The sequence below is a fragment of the Petaurus breviceps genome, unplaced genomic scaffold (assembly GCF_028583685.1).
Source record: "Petaurus breviceps papuanus isolate PSGF00001 unplaced genomic scaffold, PetGlider_PUasm1.0 176, whole genome shotgun sequence".
Taxonomy (NCBI): Eukaryota; Metazoa; Chordata; class Mammalia; order Diprotodontia; family Petauridae; genus Petaurus; species Petaurus breviceps.
The window spans coordinates 3367748-3388761 of NW_027185771.1; the positions used below are offsets into that span (position 1 = coordinate 3367748).

The 21014-nt window shown below is 44.1% G+C and overlaps 1 protein-coding gene across 1 annotated transcript in view; it reads right to left on the reverse strand.

The window, feature by feature from the left end:
* The window catches only part of TANGO6 (transport and golgi organization 6 homolog), a 205972-nt gene that overhangs the window by 31298 nt on the left and 153660 nt on the right, over positions 1-21014 (reverse strand). The window contains exon 17 of the mRNA XM_069085484.1: positions 7742-7855. Within this exon, the coding sequence (XP_068941585.1) occupies positions 7742-7855 (114 nt within the window). The remainder of the gene's footprint in view (positions 1-7741; positions 7856-21014) is intronic.

Below are 21014 nucleotides of genomic sequence, written 5' to 3' on the forward strand. Positions count from 1 at the left end.
TTTTTTTTTTTTTTTGCTTTTTGGAGGGCAATTGGAGTTAAGTGACTTGCCCAAAGTCACACAACTAGTAAGTGTGTCAGGTGTCTGAGGCTGAATTTGAAATCAGGTCCTCCTGACTCCAGGGCCGGTGCTCTATTCACTGCACCACCTAGCCACCCCAATATATTTCTAATTAAAATCAATATCACCAGTGTCTTGGTGGGTATATATTGTTCCAGTTGATTTTTGAAATCTGAAAATTTTCATCACCTGCTGCTCAGTGACAAAGGACTGCATTTGTTATCCCACCCTTAAGGTGATCCAAAGAATGGGTTTTGATGTATACACAACAGTTCTGATGTGACCCCACCAAAAAAAAAAAAAGGCCAGGTGACTGAGGTGGCCAGCCAAGAGAACCTCTACTACCAATCTGCCAGTCGGAAAAAATACTGTTACACAGGCAATGCATGATGACAAAGTGCCTTGTCTCGTTAAAATTAAAATAAAAACTTTATTATTCAAAATTCACCAAAATAAAGAGTAAAATAAACTTAAGTAATTAACTTTCAAGTGGTCTTTTTTTTGTCAGTTTATAGCACTCGTACTTATGAAGTTACTAACGTTTGAAAGTACCCTTTTGGGATGACCCAGGGGGAGACTTCCAACACACCAGGGAGCTCCTTCATGGGAGATTTCTAGAACATTGACAAGGGCTGTGCCAGAGCGCCGTACTATTCTGTGATCTGAGCTGGCAGAGGGAATGACCTCCCTAAGGAGATCAGGCACCCATCCATTACAGTACCTGGTAAAGGGGCTGTTTCTGGTTGGTAAAGAATGATGTTCACTTACAGTGTTATTTCCCCTCATAGGACAGAAGAGATAGCAGAAGCTTTAAAAAACAAAAATAACAATTCAAATTTAATTTCAAATTTGGGTACAGAGTAAAAGGCATGCACTAGAAATACCCTTCAATGTTAAAAATGACAGGAAAGGTACTGAAAGGCAACCACCACAAATCCAGGCGCCAAGTTTTTAAGATCTTTATCATTCCTAAATGAAGTCACCTTTCAATGATACATCCTAACAGAGGGAGGGCAGTGGCCAAAGCAATCTGAAATAATGGACCAACTAAAGTGTCCTTATATTTTTCTGTCCTTCTGTCTGAATGAGGAGGTTCTGGGAAATTCACGACATCAAACAACATTTAAAAGCCCCGTTTTTTTTGTTTTTTTTTTTAGTATCTGAGCAGTTTATTATTATTGTTGTTGTTTCCCCCCCCAAAAAAATTTTCCCCCTCCTTGCCTATCCTTTTCCTAAAATGGCAGGCAATTTGATATAGGTTAGATATGTAATAAGTCCCATTTTGAAGATTCTGGGTCAATTTTGACAAACTCACAGGTCACAGGCCCAGAGTTCCCAGAGACCTCAGTGACCATTCAGTCCAATTCTTTTATTAATTAATTTATTTTTAGTTTTCAACATTCACTTCCATAAGATTTTGAGTTCTAAATTTTCTCTCCCTCCAATTCCCCCATTTAACAGATGAGGTGACTGCTGAAAAAGAAAAGTTGCATGACTTGCCTAAGGCCACGCAGGTAGTGGCTGAAGTGGGATTTGAATTCAAGTCCTCTGACTTTATAACCAACAATCTCTCCGTTGTACTGTCTCTACAACAACTCTTACTCCATGATATTTTCAACTCTGAGGCTGATGAAAATCACCAGAATAACCATAGCTATTCTTTCTTTTTTAAATGAATTTCTATTGCTACCTTTTGTTTTTACGTCAACTTAATTTCTCAATCCCTCCCTGCTTTCTCTCTCATGCAGAGCAACAACCCAATAATGGAGGAGAAAATAAAGCAAAAGAAAGGTGACCTAAAACTAACCCATGAGCACATCAGCCAGCAAAGCTGTGATCCACCTCCACAGTCCCCGAGTACGGCCAAGGAAGGGAGGGCGGGCTGTTCCCAGGTCCGTTTCAGGGGACCAAGCTGGGCCATCACAACTGCACGGAACTTGGGGTTGATCTGGATTGTTGCTGCACTCATTGTAACATCATTTTCTGATCCCCTTGCTTCACTCTGTCCTAGGTCATGCATTCCCAAGGTTCCCTGTATTCTCACATCCCCCATAGAGCCTGTAACATTCCATTCCATTCACGTACCATGAAACCATGATTATCCATTTCTCAACTGATGGGCATGTATTTTTCTTTTGCTAATATACACACATGCATATACACATACACACATATGTATGTATATGCAAATAGTAGATTTTGCTACTATAAAAATACAACAGTTTTCTAACCTTGCCATTATCTAATTCGACCTCCATCCAAGGGAAGGCCTTTCTTTCCAGCTCCTGTTGGGCTGCAGACTAAATGTGGGAATATGAGTAAAAAGAAATGCTGCTGATGTCAGCAAAAAAAACTTAAGCGAGCAGAATAGGTATTACGGTCAACCAGATGCTGAACACAAATTTTTCCACATATCTCTGAGTGTGAATAATTGAGAGTTAACTATACAGCACACTGGGCACCTCGGAAGAAGATGCTGGCACGTGCGAGGAAACCTAACAAAGCAGTTAGGGAAAGTTTGCATCCTCCATCCTCTAACCAGTCTCCAGATTTCTCAGAAGCGTCTCCTTCACCCTCCCCGTAATTCTTTTACTGGTCCCTCCACCTCCTTTCTGAGACAGCAGAACAACAAAGGTGGTGGGCAGACATTTGGAAAACAACAAGAAGCCAGGAAACCCTGTATTATCGTGTGGTGCTTTCTGGAGGTTAGGAAAATACCTCCATCATCAAAGTGGCACTTTTGTTTCAGCTGCTCCCAAGGGCAAAATAGAAGAGTCAGGAGCAAATCCCAGACTGAAAGCTTCGTGGTTATCTCCGCTTCTCATTAAAATGCCCCGATTATAAACATGCCTACGATTACAAGATTTAACACACCTGCCCTCAAGGATGCACTGGGAAGAGGGTCCATAATTCACCCCTTACCATTTCCTTTTCTTGATTAAGTAAGCACAGCTTATAACTTTAGATATCGTTTCAATAGGGGACATATGGAAAGTCAATTGGAAAAGAGGGCAGGGGGCTTCCACTAACATGGCTTTGAAAGAGTGACTGATGCCATACACAACATACAGAATAAAAAAACCATCAAGGAAGTTATTAAGTTCCTTCTCTCTCTGTCTCTCTCTCCTTCTACCCCTAAGGTCTGTGCACTCACTGTCTGGTGTATCTGATGTAAGTCTATATACTAAGGGGCCCAAACATAAGATTCTTCTTTTGTTCCCACCTGCTGAGCAAATTCGCAACCAAGAACTCCAGGTCCACTGGACCCCCTGGGGACTGTTGGCAACATGTTAATTCATTATTTGAATGATCAAGCTCTGATATGCTCCTTTCCGTGGACGTGGGTAACTACAGTTCAAGGAGCCTCAATCCCCAAGGTAAAGCTCTCTCCCTTCTAAGTAACTGTGCCACTCGGTATGACACACTCGCCTTCAAGAGGCTGCCAGACTTCTCTCCACCTTGCAAACAAAGAGACTCTGAAGCCCACACAAGAGAGAAAGGGCTAGAAGGGAAATTCCACCGACTCTCGGGAACTCCCCACCCCCTCCAGCCCACGGAGGGCAGTGAAACACCTGCAGGCAGGAGATGCTGAGAAAAAGCAGGTGTGGAGGAAAGACTATTCTTAAGTTCATGAGGGATCAGGAACTTGATGCAGGCAAACTCTGGCCACGGTGATTCTCCACAATATCAGACCTCCAAGGGAAGAGATGCACATCTCCCATTTCTCATTTCCCCACAAGCTGCTATATTCATGCATGAATTTATCTCAAACTCTTCTTGAACTTATTTTCATCCTTCACAGTACCTAACACAAGGCCTTCCACATGGCAAGGTGACCAAATAAGTATCCGTTGAGTGATTCTTCTCCCATGGTCACTTTATTATACCCCTGCTCTGGCCGCACTTTCTTTCCTTTACTATCTCAAGCCTACTTACTAGTAACCAGCTCTGAATCCCTCTGCCACCTTGGCAGCTGCTGGAAGCCAGGAACTGTGATGGCTTGGTCCACAATGAATTCATGCTATCTGGATCTCAACTGGGTTCTGACTGCTGTAAGGCAAACCTGTTATCTTGCCCCAGGTAAAAGTAGCAGCCTTCCCCCATGGATCCCCACTCTCTCAAAGCACATGACCTTACTTTCTACTTTACTGAAAGAATGGAGGCCTCCCCTGTCTCTTGTCATGCCCCAGTCTTTAAGCCCTAGAAAGAGCTGGGTGGCCTTTCTCCTTTCCAAGCCTAACTCTTCCTACTTGTGCCCCTGACCCAGGCCCTTCTATCTGCCTTCCAGGGACTACTTCCATCTACCATTCTCTTTTACTCTCATTTTCACTCTCTTCCCTGGCCAATAACTTACTTCCCCATTGCCTATAAAGATGACCCAGTCTTCTCTATCCTGAAAAGAAAACAACCCTTCATTTGACCCTGGAATCCATGTTTTATTTCTCTCTTCCCCTTTACTGCCAAACTTATAAAAAAGAACAATCTACACTTGCTGCCTTATACCCCCCTCATTTCTCAGTCCCTTGCAATCTGCCTTCTGACCTCATCACTAGGATGGAACAGATCTCAAACTACTAATGAGCTCTGAGTCACTAAATCCTGTCCTTCTTCCTTGTCTTCTCTGTAGCCCTGGGCACTGGTCACCATCTCTTCCTTTGGGATGTGAACGGTGCCATGAGGAAGAGGGCTTCATCTTGACTCAGAAGGCCTGGGTGCACACCTCGTCCTCACCATGAGGGGTGACCTGGGGCGAGTCACATCAGTCCTCTGCCCATCAGTTTTCTCGTCTGTAAAATGAAGATGCTGGACGAGAAGACATATGAGATGCCCTGGTCCCCTGATCCTGGGTCACAAGGACCCTCTTCTCTGTTGATTCTACTTGTCTCATGGTATCATCATCCATAAGCATCAGTCCGCTCCCCCTACCACATTTTCTCCTGGCGATCTCCTTTGTTCCCATAATTCATTGATCATCTCTTTGCAGCCTATTCCCAAAGTGACAGAGACAGCCCTAATCTTCTCTCTCCTGTACTCTGTTATACCCCATCTCTAAGGGCCAACTGGTCACTTCCACCTGGATGTGTTACCAGCATCTCAAACTCAACATGTCCACAAGAGAACCCCTCATACTCTCCTTTAGATCTTCCCTTCCTGAAGACTTCCCAGTTCAGTGGTGGGCATTACCACTCTCCCAGTCACCCATGTTAGTAACTTCCGACTCATCCCTGACTCACCCCCCTGCCCTCAACTCCCATATGCAGTGAGAGCTGCCAAGTCCTGTGGATTTCGCTTCTGCGGTGTGTCTCCCCTCACTGCCCATGCTCCATTCACACAGCTCCCACCATAATGCAAGCCTCACATGGAGCCTCTTAACTGGTCTCCCTCCTTCCAATGCTTCCCTTTCCAAATGATCTTCCACAAAGCTGTCCAAATAATATTCCTGAGGCACAGACCTAGTCATGTGTATCACTTGTTCAAAAGCCTCCAGTGGTTTTTCTTATCTTCAGAATAATATACTAACTTCTTAGCCTTATATTGAAAGCCTTTCTCATTATGGCATACATTCACTTTCCTTTCCAGCCTTATTTCACATTATTTCCCTTTATAAACTCTACATTTCAGCCAAAGGGATGTATTGCCTTTTTAAAAAATTAAAAAAAAATTAATAGCATTTATTTTCTTTCCCTTGGGGGGAAAAAAGTAAAACAAAAGGCTTTGCAACAAATATGTATTTGTTGCAAAGAAAAAAAAAACAACAACAAAATTCCACACTGGCTCTGTCTAAAAGTGTGTATGCCATTTTGTACTCTGAGTTCACCCCCTCTCTATCAGGAAATGCTTAGTATTCTTTTTTATCAGTCTTCTGGAACCCTGATAGGTCATTGTGCTCATCAGAGTTCTTAAGTCTTTCAAAGTTGTTCATGTTTACAATGTTGTTGTTATTGTATATAAATTGTTTTCTTGGTTCTGTTCACTTCACCCTGCATCAGTTCATAGAAGCCTTTCCAGGTTTCTCTGAAATCCTCTCTTTCATAATTTCCATTACATTCATCTGCCATAATATTTTTAGCCACTTCTCTACTGGTGGGCATTCTTGAGCTTCCAGTTTTTTGCCATGACATAAAGAGTTGCTATAAATATTTTTATACATGTGGATTCTTTTCTAAAAATCTCTTTGAGATATGGGTCTAGCTAGTAGTACTATTGCTGGGTCAAAGGATATGCACAGGTTAGTTACTTTTTTAGGACTAGTTCCAAAAATGTTTTCCAGGATGGATAGAGCAATTCCCAGCTCAACCAACAGTGCATATATGTGCCTGTTTTCCTGCAGCCCCTCCAGAATTTAACATTTTCCTTTTTTGTCTATTTCTTCAATCTAACGGATAAGAGGTTGGAACCTTGGAGGGAATTATTACCTGTTTCCTAAACTCAACACCTCAGACTTCTGTGATGCTTTGCTTCGGATGCTTATGTGAATTGGCACATACTTTGCCCTATAAAGGGCAGCTGATGGCCCATGGGATGGAGCACTGGGCTTAGAGTTAGGAAGCCCTGAGTTCAAATTCAGCCTCAGACACTTCCTAGCAGTGTGATCCTGGGCTCAGTAGTTTCCTCCTCCATGAAGCTTCTCCTTATCTCTCCAGGTAAAACTGTTCTTTCCCACCTCAACAAACCTTGTGTGAACATGGCTCATCCCCTAATAGAATATAAACTCCCTGAAGGCAGGAACACTTGCTTCTGTCACTGTATACTCAACGTATAAGGAATCGCTTATAACAGTTTGTTGAATTAATTGAACTAACCTTGAACAAGTCACCTAAGGCAGCTAGGTAGAACAGAAGATAGAGTGCCAGGCTAGGACTGAGGAGGAACAGAATCTGAATCCTGCCTCAGATGCTAGCTGTGTGGCCCAGGAGATGTCACTTAACTTTTCTTAGCTGTATAACGAGGTTAATAGCAGTACCTGTTTCATAGGTTTATTGTGAGAAACAAATGAGATAATATAGGTAAAGAGCTTTGCAAACCTTAAATACTATATGAATATTAACTATTGTAACTATAAGCATTATTATTATTATTATTTACCTTCTTAGAGCTTCGGCTTGCTCCCTGATCAATGAGGGCACTGAATGTAATAATTTCTGAAATTCCTTCCAGACGGATATAATTCTCTAACCTTTCTTCCTACTTTGTCAGGGATCTAGGGAAGAAATCCCTCGAGGGCAAATGTTTCATTTAAAACAGCACAATAAATCCCATCCACCACACACGAGTCTGAACGGATATCAGCAGCCTCTCCAAAGGAAATCTTCCAGTGGGTTTTTCAGTGATTCACCAGCAACCACTGAGTCAAGGTAAGGAGTCACTAAAGTTCACACTACAGAGGATGAGGCTGATTCTAGCTAACTCACCCCGTGAATGCTACTCTTGGAAACTTGTCCTTACAAGGTGAATTACAGAACTTGTGGCCCATAAGTACAAGCTACTCCACTGGCATTCCTAGCAGCCGGGGCTCTGTTCGGCACATAAGTCATAGAGAGGACAGAGAGGTGTTCTCCAAGCATAGAACAACACGACCGTCCTTGTACAAAACCCCTCTAGACTAATGAAAGGGCACCTGCACAAACTAAAGCTGAGGCCTGCCCCACTGACGGCCAGATGTGTGTTGGGGGGCACTTACTTCAGTGGCTTTCTGGCTGAGCCCACGAAGCAGAAGGACCACCACGTGGATGGCAGCTCTTCGAACCTGGGCCTCAGGGTCTGTCTTCGCCACAGCAATTAAGCAAGATGTCACCTAGGAAGATAGGAAAGGTGAAGTCAGGGAACATCGATTGGGAGTTGCCTTGACAGCCAGCCTTTTCACCAAACCTTACTTTAAATTCAATAGCAGCAGTCCAGTTTAAAGTTGGCAATAATGTCTACCATTCTCAAGACTCAACTCTCATTCTGAATTCTCAATACTATTCTCAATTTCCCTCCCTCAGTGGAGGGAAACCAACTCCCTGTCTCCTGATTTTTAAAGGAAAAAATGATGCCAGTGTCTCAGAGGCAAGTAGGGGAATGGGAAGGAAACAGTAACATGTATAGAGACATAATGACTTGTTAAAGAGAAAAAAATGAAGCGACATGGAAATATTTCTCCTAGAAATGAAAAGATCTGTCACTTGTCAAAATAGGGCAAAAACAGAGCAAACAGAATGACATTTGTGGAAACTCGGCTGATTGGGGCTTCAACGTTCGAGGCCAGACATGACTCTGCACATGCTCTGGGACACAGGAAGCCTCAAATGGCTCGTTAGCATGTCTGGACTACCTAACCCTCTTCAATCCAACACTAGCCCCAACCTCACACATGACTCACTGAGGGCTATGTTTCTTAGGCTCTTTATACCTTTACACCTTCTTTGGCTGTAAAGCAGGGGGCAACAAGACTGCTAGAGAAGCATATTCCTGAATCCAGTATTTTGGAAATATTTAATAACTAATAAACAACAAAACAAGCAGCTTTCCCCCGACCTCCTCCCCCTGGGAGTCCTCGGAGATTTCTAGGCATAAGAATGACACGCTATAAGATTAAAGTTCCTAATGCCTCCAGTGAAAAATTCTGTTTTAAAAGATCCAACAAGAGGTGGAGCCAAGATGGCAGAGTAAAAGCAGGGACTTGCTTGAACTTGCCCCCAAACCCCTCCAAATACCTCTAAAAATGACTCTAAACAAATTCTAGAGCAGCAGAACCCACAAAATGGCAGAGTGAAACACATCTGCAGCCCAAGATGGTCTGGAAGGCCAACAGGAAGGGTATATTGCACAGGGCTTGGAGTGAAGTGCAGTCTGGGGTGGGCGGCACCAGGTGCAAATGGGGCCGGAGTGGGCCTTTGGGGACTGAAACACTGGCAGCTGTGGTGATTTCCTGACTTTTCAATGGTGTGGAAGGTCAGTGGGGGAACTCTGGGACCTGGGTGAAAGAGGAGCGTGCAGGTAGTGGCAGCAGTGGTTGCTTCCAGAGCCCTGGGCCTGCAGACGGTTGGGATCCAGCGGCTGATACAAAATCCCAGAAGCCTGGGACAGCACACCTACCCCTACCCTTGTTCCCACTGGAAGTAGAGTCCTGTCTTGACAGGGAGTTAGAAAATCAAGTATTTGGCTGGGAAGATGAATAAATGGTGTAAAAAAAAAAGTCAGACTACAGAATCTTATTTGGTGACAAAGAACAAAACATGCAACCAGAAGAAGACAATAAAGTCAAAGCTCCTACATCAAAAGCCTCCAAGAAAAGTAAAAGCTACAACACCACAAAAGAGAAAATTCAGGTGTGAGGACCTGAAAGGATGAACCAGTGCTGTAACAACTTTCACCCAAGCCAAAATTGCATGATGGTCCTGCCACGTTATTTGCTTAAAAAAAAAAAAGTTGTGCAAAAAAATTCATCCATCCTTCTGTCCTCCATCCATCCATCCATCCATCCATCCATCCATCCATCCATCCATCCATCCATCCATCCATCCATCCGTCTATCTACCCATCCATCCATCCATCCATCCATCCATCCATCCATCCATGATATAAGATTTAGACCTTGAAGGGAACATGAGGGGTGAATAAATCTGGCCCCTTATTCAGAGCTGATTGAAGGTTGAGGGCCTCACTCTAGGTAACCTAAGGGAAGGAACAGCATTTGAGCTCAGATACTCTAATTCCAAATCTAGCATGTCTTCTGCGGTACCATATCTATTAATATATTTCTTAGCCAACAGGGAAGATATTCTTTTTATAATACGGGAACAGGCAGACTGTGGGTTTGTAAATATGTACAAATACACATTAAGTTTTCTTTAAAAATGGCTTTTAAAAAAAGACCTCAGGAATGCATGGGAAGAGGATCTTGTCAGAAATCTAAACTCTGCAGGTTGTATTTGTCACAGCTTTCAAACAGTTGGGCAGAGTTCAAAGTGCCTAATTAATCAGCGACAGCCGAGAGGCTCAGCAGACGTGGCGCGTTCTTAAAGATAATTGCATCTGGGATGCACTGGCATTTAATCAAATTCTAATTCTAATAGATAAACTTGCAACCCACAACAGAAGGGAAAGCTCAAAACAGCTCAAATCCAATGGCTGCTTTGCAGGGAAACCCAGCCAAGTCTTCTCCATGTTCCTGGTTAACGCTGTTGGTCATCCTGACCACAGGACCCAGGAGAGCCTCTATAGGCCTCGAGTTCACGGGATGGATCCTCAGGCTCGTCAGTCCAAGCAGGAATTTGTTGGGTGTCCTCCAAATAGGCAGCAAATAAGAGCTAGCTTATTGGAAGGCAGAGGATTTACAAGTCAAGAGCTAAAATCAGAGAGACAAGTTTGAGCCAAGCCTGAGTCCCACTTGACACACAGAAGCTCTGAGGTTGATCCAGCCAGGTGGGACCTGGGGTGTAAGTGTGCATGGGACAAAGGGAAGGGCAGATGCTCTTTTTTTGCTGCCTCCCTTTTAGGTTTGGTTAAGGAGACTATGTTCCTTCCCCTTGACAGACTTTGGTCTATCTGCTTCCTAATCTAGAATACCCACTGTCTGTCTCTCCCCCTCCTACCTCCTGGCACACCTTTACAGCAGTTCTCAGGGTTCAGAACCCTCTTGTGACTCTGGCAGCATCTGGAATAAGGAGTAGTGAGGAGAAGCACAAGGAAACTACCCATCTATAAAACTGCTTTCCTCTTGGACAAGTCAGCCCTCCAATGCCCCCTCCTCACATACACACACGCTGTAGGAAAGCCCCACTTCGCTGAAATGAGCTGGAAAGCAGCTGCCTGTTTTCCAAGATATGCAAGAGTGTACTAAGCCTTGGTGCGCTCAGCCATCCAGGACAAATAGGAAGGGAATGGTGAACAGACGTGGTGCTATTCCTGAGGCTTCCGGACCAATTCTGGAAGATCAGGCCCAAGTCCCATGACATATGATAGTTTCTGAGAGTCAATTTAAAAACCCTGACAACTTCCAAAGATAGCAGAGCTGGAAAAATAATAAGAATGTACTTTTTCCTTTTTATGGCAGATGCCGTAAACTCCCTCCCTATGAGCCCCTGCACCTCGGGAAGAAAGACATCTTGTTAAAAACTGGGAGGAGGAGAGGCACTCCTTGGGCCATGTGGCCTCGTCTGGAACACCCAACTTGCTCAGCTCCTCTCTCTTACTCCACCACTCCAATTATCGGCTTATCCATGCCTTTTGCCCTAAAAGCCTTGACCTACATATAACATAAAATCTATTTAGTTATGCATTGGTTTAATGTTTCTTTTCTACTACCTCTAATTCCTCCCAGAGGCTAAAACCAGGTCTACATGACCTGCACACCACCTGTTTTGAGTTTCTGAAAATATCTCATGAGTTGAGAGGAAGAGGGCTTTTTCCTTCCTGGTTTAATGATAAATCATACCTGTTCCATGGAGAAGAAATCTCATGGCTATTGAAGATCAATTTCATAGAATGTTGGATCTAGGAGAAAACTTGGAGAGTGTCTATTCCAAGGGTCTTTAACCCTTTTTTTTGTATCATGGACACCCCAAAGGCAATCTGGTGAAGCTAATGGACCCTTTCTCAGAATCATGTCTGTTGTTAAATTTCAGTGAGAGGTTTTTTTTTTCCCCCACTTGAATTCACAGACCTCCTGAAGTCCACCCATGAACCATGGGCCTCAGGTTAAGAACCGCTGATATAGTTCAACCATTTTATTTTACAAAAAAAGAAAGGAAAAAAAAAAAACCCAAACCAAAACAGTAAAATCAAGAGGGTTAAAGGAATGTATCCAGTGTCACACAGGTAATCAGAAACAGCTGGTCTCCTAAGCCCAAATCCAGTGTTCTTTCTACTGTACTAGAGTATCTCTGTGCTTTCAAGTAAGGCAACTCTTGACAGGAACCAGCAGAAACGGAGAAACAAAAACATTTCCCAAGCATGTCATATCTTGACATTACATAGAAGAAAAACCTGAATTCCTTGTATAGAATTTTGGAACTGATGAAGCTGAGTCCTGGATATTTCTATTAGGGAGCACATCAGATCACAGAGTCTAGATTTGTGCCACCCAAACTGAGATCTTCCCATGGTCCACAGAGACACACATTCATGGAGTATGGGCACTGATGATGGTTTTGAACATGCAGGCCACAAAGCCCTAACTGATTAAATAAATAAAATAAAATAAATTAAAATTAAATAAATTAAGTTAAAAAAATCTATTAGGAAAACACCATGTGCTAGGTCCTAGGGATACAAACATAAATAAGCATGACAGTCTCTACCCTCTGCCCTTAAGGCATCTGCCAAAAAAAATCCCTCATGCATTCTAAGGGAGGCAGACAACACATAGAGAGGAGTGGAGCAGCAATTGATATATCTTAATTTGATTTCCATTTTCAGAGAAAAATAAGGTGAAAACTCAGCAATCAGGGTCACAGGTTGGAGGAGAAGGAGGAGGAGGCTGGAGTACAGGCAGCTAGGTGGCACAGTGAAGAGTATTGGTCTTCAAGTTAGGAAGACCTGAGTTCAAATCCTGGCTCAGACACTTATTAAATGTGTAATCCTAGGCAGATCTCCTAAGCTCTCATCCTCAGCTTTCTTATTTGTAAAAATTGGGACAATATTACTACCTATTCTCATGCAGTTGGTTTTGGTGAAGCTGAACTGAGAATAATATCTTTGCAAACCTTACAGGGCTTTTATTATTATCATCTAGGATAGGGATTTCTAGAAGTGGTGTGGTGAGCCTGGAGCCAGGAAAAGCTGACCAAGCCCAACCTGGGGTCTGCTGATTTTTGGATGGAGGAGGAGGACTGAGTGTGGGCAGCATGGAACAGAGATGTCTAGAGAGTCGTTAAAACCAAGGTGCCTGGCACCCGCAGGTGCTTGATAAGCGTTCACTGATTGACTAAAGAGAACAAATTGTTCAAATCTGAGTTTCCCAATAATACGCTGCTACGGTCACACTAAATTTAACTTTCCCCTAGACTCACCCTCTCTCCCAGCTTGCCTGTTTCCATCAAGGGCATCAGCACACTTAGGATCTCCCAAGCCTGCCACGCTGGCATCATCCCCGAGCTCCTCTCTCACCCCACGTATCCAATCAGCTGCAAAGCACTGTCATTCCAGTGCCTTGCCATGTCTTGTAGATGCTGCTCCCTTCTCACCTCTGACTCTGCCACCACTCTGGTGCAGGCCCCCACCACCTTACGCCTGGACTGCTGCGATAGCCTGCTGCCCTAAGTCTCTCCCCACTCGGCCAAGCACAGGTCTGGCCATGCTACCCCGCCCAGGCAGTCAGCTGCTGTGGTTCCCTATTACTTCCAGGGTCAAATACAAAATTCTGTTTGGTTTTTGTGATCTTTCATAATCTGGCCCCTCCCCACATTTCCAGTCTTCTTCTGCCTTGCCCTCCCCTCTCCCCACTCTCTGAAATCCAGTGCCACTGCCCTCCGCCTCCCGATTCTGGACATTTCCGGGCCACGTTAATACTCTCCTTCCTCACACCCATCATCTAGCTTCCCTGGCTCCCATCAAGTCCCACTCAACCTTTCCAGTCCTCCTGCATCGTAGTGCCTTCTCCCTGTGATGACCCCAATCTGTCCTGCAGACATCTTGTTTGCACACAGGGGTTGGCGTGCTGTCTTCCCCTTCGGTCTGTCAGAGAGCAAGGCTGTTTTTGCCTTTCCCTGTATGGCTAGCACAGTCCCTGGAACATCGAAGACACTTCTTAAATGCCACTTGCCTGACCGAGCTGGGGGAGGCATGCTGGACTCTCCCTTCTCACCCATGTGGCTCGTCACATCTACCCAAGCCCAGACCGCACCATGCTGTACAGCCCACATCTTTTTGTCATTTGCCCAGCTTTCTTGAGTCCTTTCCCATTCACCACTTCCCCACGTGGCTTATCTACCCTTATCAGAAAGTAAACTCCTTGAGGGCAGGCCTGTCTTGCTCTTGCACTTGATTCCCCAGCACTTGGGACAGTGCTGGGCACCCACTAAGTGCCATTCATTCTCAAGTCAGGCCTTCATCACCTTCTATCTGAATGATTCCAACAGGCTCTTCAATGGTCTCCCAGTATATGGCCTCGTCCCCTCTAATCCATCCCCCATACAGCTTCCAAATGGAACTTCCAAATGCACTGAGCTGACAATGTCACTTTCTCCTCAAGAAAGCTTGGTGTCCTCGAGGACAAAGTATAGACTTCTCTGTTTCGTGTTTAAAACCCTTTATAGTATTATAAAGCAGCAGTCTTCAAAACTACTTGGAATTAGGAATAGAGTAGTGGATCAGTGGAAGAGATTAAGTACACGAGACACAGCAGTCAATGACTATAGTAATCTACTGTTTGATAAACCCAAAGACCCCAGCTTCTAGGATAAGAACTCACTATTTGACAAAAACTACTGGGAAAACAGAAAAATAGTATGGGAGAAACTGGGTATTGATCAATATTTTACACTGTATACCAACATCAAGTCTAAATGGGTGTACCATCTAGGTATAAAGGCTGATACTGTAAACAATCTGGGAGAGCAAGGAATAGTTTACCTGTCAGATTTATGGAAAAGGGAAGATTTTATGATCAAACAAGAGTTAGAGAGCATTACACAAAATGCAAAATGGATAATTTTGATTACATTAAATTGAAAAGTTTTTGTACAAATAAGGTCAAAGTAACCAAGATCAGGAGGGAAGTGGAAAATTGGAAAAGAATTTTTACAACAAGTGTCTCTGATAAAGGCCTCATTTCTAAAATATACAGAGAACTGAGTCAAATCTATAAGAATACAAGTCATTCCCCAATTAATAAATGGTCAAAGGATATGAACAGACAGTTTTCAGAGAAAGAAATTAAAGATACCTATAAGCATATGAAAAAATGCTCCAAATCACTACTGATTAGGGAAATGCAAATCAAAACAATTCTGCGGTACCATATCTCACTGGTTAGATTGGCTAAAATGACAAAACAGGAAAATGATAAATGCTGGAGAGGATGTGGAAAAATTGAAAAACTAATGCATTGTTGGTGGAGTTGTGAACTGATCTGGAGAGCAATCTGGAACAATGTCCAAAGGGTTATAAAAAAATACATACCCTTTGACCCAGTAATACCACTTCTGGGGCTATATCCCAAAGAAATCACAGAAGTGGGAAAAGGCCCATATGTACAAAAATATTTATAGCAACTCTATTTGTGGTGGCAAAGAATGGGAAATCAAGTTCATCAATCAGGGAATGGCTCAACAAGTTATGGTATATGAATGTAATGGAATACTATTGTGCTATAAGAAAGAAGGAGCAGATGGACTTCATAACAACCTGGAGAGACTTATATAAACTTATATTGTGTGAGGAGAGCAGAACCAGGAGAACACCGTACACAATTACAGACACATCGTATGTGTGATGACCAACTTTGATAGACAGGTCTCCTCTCAGCAATACAAGTTTAGAAGACAACTACAAAAATCTCATAATGGAAAGGGGTATCCACATCAGAGAAAGAACTACAGAGTTTTCAGATTGAAGCAAACTACTTGCTTTCTCTCTTGTCTTTTGTTTCGTCCCTTCTTTCTCACTGTTCACCCCAATGGTTGTAATCCTTCTTTACAACATGACTAATGTTCAATGTGAAGGTATCTGTAAAACCTATATTTGATTACATGCAGCCATGGGAGAGAGGGATGAGGAGAAAATTTGAAACTCAAGGGATTGTGGAACTGAATTTTGTAAACTAAAAGTAAATAAATAAATTTGAATTAAAAAAAAAACCTCAACCCTTTAAAATTAGCCTCTAGTCTATCTTTCCCTATCATAAACTCGACTTTCCCACCAAACTAGACTCTTTGCCATTCTTTGCAGGTAACATTTCAAATCCTGTCTCCACTCCTTTGCACAGGCTGTGGCCCATGCCTGGAGTGCTCTCCCTCCACATCTCCGGTGCCACCTGCTTCAGGAAGCCTCTCCTGATTCCTCCTACTTAAAATAACTTTATTTTTCATATATCCTGTATTTAGTTATCTGTGAACATATTGTGTCTCTCAGTAGAATATAAGCTCCTTGAGACTAGGGAATGTATTACTACACCCCAGGTACACTGCCTGACACCCAGGAGGTGCTTAATACATGCTTACTGAAAGGAAAACGCTGCTACTTTAAATAAATAAATTCTTGTTGACTGACTGCTGCCTCACGGAGCACCTGGGCCACTGAGCTCACTGGCCCTATGCATTACTGAGATTAAAAAGTCTAAACCCATCAAAGTGATGGAGGACAAGAGGCTGGGCTCTCCTAGCATAAAAGATCTCAGAGCCTCAAAGGATCTTAAGAGATTATCAGGGAAACAGAGAAAGTTGTCAAAGAACCATTCAAAATTCAGAGAAAAATTTTCCCTTTCTCCAGTAACCAGGGAAGGGTCTCCAGTCATCTCCACTGACTAAAGTTCCTCTGAAAATGACAGCCATCCGTACTTGTTGAGACCTGCCGTCTAGTGAAGGTAAAACATAGCCCCTGGCAGCAGCCTGGCTGGTCTTCGATGACAAGGCAAGCGTGGGATGCTACATAAGAAGGAACATCTGAGAGGAAGAGACAGCAACTGTGTGGGATGGAAACACCTGGGCTTTCAAATCCCAGGGAATATCCTGCCTTCTGAGGTTCTGCGGCTAGGAGCAGTTCCATTAATACTAAGACACATGGCAGTTCTTGCCACTGACTTTTCACACGCCATAAACCTGTTCCCATGAGAAACCTGGATTCTCTGCTGGTAGGAGAGGAAAAGGCCAATTCTGGGGTCCACAGAAATCGCACTTAAAAATCTATACTTACAACCATCTATCCTTGCGTGGAGATTTTCATGCTTGTAGGGCCACAGAAACAGCTTTATACATTAAAACCACCACCACCGGGCTTTATCCCTCCAATGAAGGCACTTGGCCTTCTCTTCTTCTGAAACAGTCAACTGATAAACATTTATTAAGTGCTGGATACATACCAGCACAGGAGATACGACAGACAAAAGACAAGCACTGCTTTCAAGGAACTCACAATCTACTGAGGGAAATGACATGAAAATAAAAATACATACATACATACATACATATATATATATATATAGAGAGAGAGAGAGACAGAGAGAGAGAGAGACAGAGAGACACAGAGAGAGAGAGAGAGCGCTCTATACAAGATAAATTGGACATAATTAACAGAGGGCAAGCACTGGAATTAAGAGGGGTTGGGGAAGGCTTCCTGTAGAAGATGGGATTCAAGCTGGGACTTAAAGGATGCCAGGGAGGACAGCAGTCAGAGCAGAGGAGGGAGAGTGTTCCAGAGATTGGAGACAGCCAGAGAGAATGCCTAGAGCCAAGACATGGACATTTTTGTTTGTGAAACAGCTAGGAGGCCAGTGTCACTGAATGGAAGAGTGTTGGCTGGGGAGTTAAGGTGTAAGAACCTGGGAAAGGTAGGAGGGGGCTGGGTTATGAAGGGTTTTGAAAACCAAACAGCGCATTTTCTATTTGACCCTGAAGGTGACCAGGAGCCACTGGAGGTAATACTGAGTGGCAGGGGAATTGAAACAGTCAGACCTGTGCTTTAGGAAAATCACTTTAGTGGTTGAATAAAGGAGGGACTGGAGCAGGGAGAAACCTGAGGCAGCAGCTATTGCAACAATCCAGGTGGGAGGTGACAAGGGTTTGAACTAGAGTAGACAGTGTCAGAGGACAAAAGGGGGTGTATTCAAGAGATGTTGTAGAGGTGAAGCAACAGGCCTTTGCAACAGCTTGGATACGGGGGGTGGGGGGTGAGAGAGCGAGAAGGCCAGCATGACTCCCAGGTTGTGAGCCTGGAGGACTGGGAAGGTGGTGTTGCCCTCGACAATAATATTGGTGAAGCGAGGGAGAGGGGGAATAACGAGTTCCATTTTGGACATGTTAAGTTTAAGATGTCTCCTGGATAAGCAGATTGAGATGTCTGAAAGGCAGCTGGATGTGAGACTGCAGGTTAGCAGAGAGTCTGGGGCAGGCAAGGGAGATCTGAAAACCATCAGCCCAGAGATGGTCATTAAATTCCATGTGAGCTGATGAGATCACCTGGTGATGTAGTACAGAGGGAGAAGAGAAGAGGACCCAGGACAGAACCCTGAGGGACACCTACTGTTAGAGGGCGTGATCTGGAGAAGGCTCAGCAAAGGAGACAGAGAAGGAGCTGTCAGAGAGGTAGGAGGAGAACCAGGTGTCCTAAAAACCTAGAGAGGAGAACTGTATTAAGAAGAGAGTGTTGAACGGTGTCAAAGGCTGCAGAGAGGTTACAGAGAATGAGGGGGATGAGAAAAGGCCACCAGATCTGGCAACTAAGAGACCGTTAGTAACTCTGGAGAGAGCAGCTTCAGTGGAATGACAATGTCAGAAGCCAGATTGTAAGGGGTTAAGAAGAAAGCGAGAGGAGAGAAAGTGGAGGTACCTACTGTAGACAGCCTTTTGAGGAATTTTGCTACAAAGGCCAGAAGAAATATAGAATGACAGTTGATAGTTGGCAGGAGATGGAAGGGTCAAGTGAAGGTTTTTTGAGGAATGAGGGGATGGGGGGTGGGATATGGACATGTTTACAGACAGCAGAAAGTGAGCCGGTAGAGAGGAAGAGATTAAAAATAAGTGAGAGAGTGGGGAAGACGGGGGCAGTCTGCTGGAGGAGACAAGATGGAATGAGGTCACTTGAACCAGTCCTGGTGAGGAGTAAAGCCACTTCATCATGTGAGGGAGGGGAGAGTCGTCAAAGACTCCTAAGGGGTAGGAGACAAGATGAGGGAGTTCATAGCCAATGGCCTCCATTCTTTCAGTGGAATAGGAGGCAAGGTTCTCAGTTGACACAGTGGGGGGAGGGAGAGCCTAGAGGTCTAAGGAAGGATGAGATAAGTCTGTGGAGAGTGGGATAGTGAGATTATAAGTGGGATATAGTAGGAGGGCCTAGTGGCGGTGAGGGCCCAGGTGAGGTTGTGTGACCTACATCTGCAGTGGAACCTCTTGGGTGATTTTCCCCATTTTCATGCAGCAGCATGTGGGTATGCGAGAAGGCAGAGAGGATGGTAGGAGTGATCCATGGCTTGGCTGGCTGTAATCAGGGATGTGATAAGGGGGCTGGGGTGTCAAGGGAGGAGGAAAGTGTAGAGTTGGATTGGCTCACCCGGGAATCAATATGAGGAGAAGAGGAGAGAGTGACCAGCACAGGGGGGATGGCCTAGAGAGAACTGGGACAACCAAGGGACTGAAGGTCAGCAGGGATCTTCGGCTGCAGGGAGGTCAATGAGCAAGGTCTGTGATACTTGAAAACAGGAGCTGTGCCCTTGCCCTTCCGGTCTCAAATGGTGGGCCGGTGATTAGGGGCAAGGCGTGTCTACTCCACAGGCTGACAGTATACATCAGCATTTGTGACAATGACACAGCCTCCTAACCATTCTGCATGCCTGTTCTAAAAGCTGATGAGATGATACTTGGTTCTGGTTCTGAGGAGAGCAGTCTTGTGACTAGGGACATGCACTGTGTGCCTGGGGGGAGGGCTGAGAGAAAAACAGACGAAAGTAGCTTCGTATTTGAAAAACAATCTCTCCAGGCTTTTTCTCTTTTCCTTTTGTCCCTGCTAATGACAGGGTCATCACACTGATATCTTAACCTAGAGCTACTGCTAAATTCAATTCAACAAAACTTTTATTAATAAGTTACTACATACAAGCCATAGCATCCGGCATTGGGGATTCATGGATTACCAGAGTCCAGAGCTTACAACCAAATGGCTTGGAATGGGGGAGAAGGACAAGAAAACACGGACCAGAAATCGTCTCGATACAAAAGATCTTAACAGATGAAGATCTGCTGGTGTGAGTAGACATAGATCACAGGTAAGGGGGATAATATGAGCAAAGCAGAAATGGAGAAGGGCAGGACCAGAGTGTAGGATGGCAGGAAGAGGAGTGTGAGGAAGGCTGGGGAGCTGGACTGGAAGTACATTCTACTGGGCCCAGAGTGCAGAGTTATTCAGTAGGCAATAAGGGGACGCTGAAGGCCTCTGAGGAGAAGAGAAACAAGATCAGAGCAGGGTGTGAAGGAGATGGCTAGAGGGAGATGATGTGAAAGGCAGGGCAGCCACTTGGGAGGCGCTAATTGGGGATGGTGGCCTGAGAGTGGCTAGAGTGGAAGGGAAGGGTGTGATCAACAGACAATAATCGATTCATTCATTCAAGAGATATCGTGGGAGAAGAGGAGGGAAGGCATGACCACTATAGATGGAAACCATACAGATGGAAACAAGGCCCCTGAGGTTTCTAAGTACCTGAAAATTCTGGCATGAAGAACTATTTCTAAGAGATTAAAGACCAAAATCAGACCCTGAGTATGAGAACAGGACTTGTAGGCCTTCAAGAAACAGCCCCTGGGGAAAAAGGAAGAACCAGTTGATGTGGAAGCTACATGTGATAAAAGCCCTAGGTCGGCATTAAGTAACAGCAGAAACCCTTGTAATTAGAATCCAATAACAGCCAAAGTACCTTATTACCAATAAAGCAGAAGCGTTTAATAGCAGGGAGCCAAGAAATCACAGCGAATAGACCAAGGTGCCTATTTATCTCTCTGCATGGAATGTCAAATGCAGATTCAGGAAATGACATATTTTGCATGAAGTAGATTCTTCTGAGCACAATATTCAAGTATTTAAAATTAGAGTCTGTAGGCACACTGCCTCCCAAATCACGCACACTACCTGTCATCCCCTAAGCTTTCATTCTTGAGGCTTTTCTGTACAGAGTAAGCAGAACATGTGAGTAAACCAAAAGGTGATTGACACAGATATGTCTATATGTGTGTGTATGTTAAACATACACATGCAGATCGACACACATCTACATGTATGTACATGCAGACAAGAGAAGTGCTGGTCACATGTTAATCTGTCCTTTC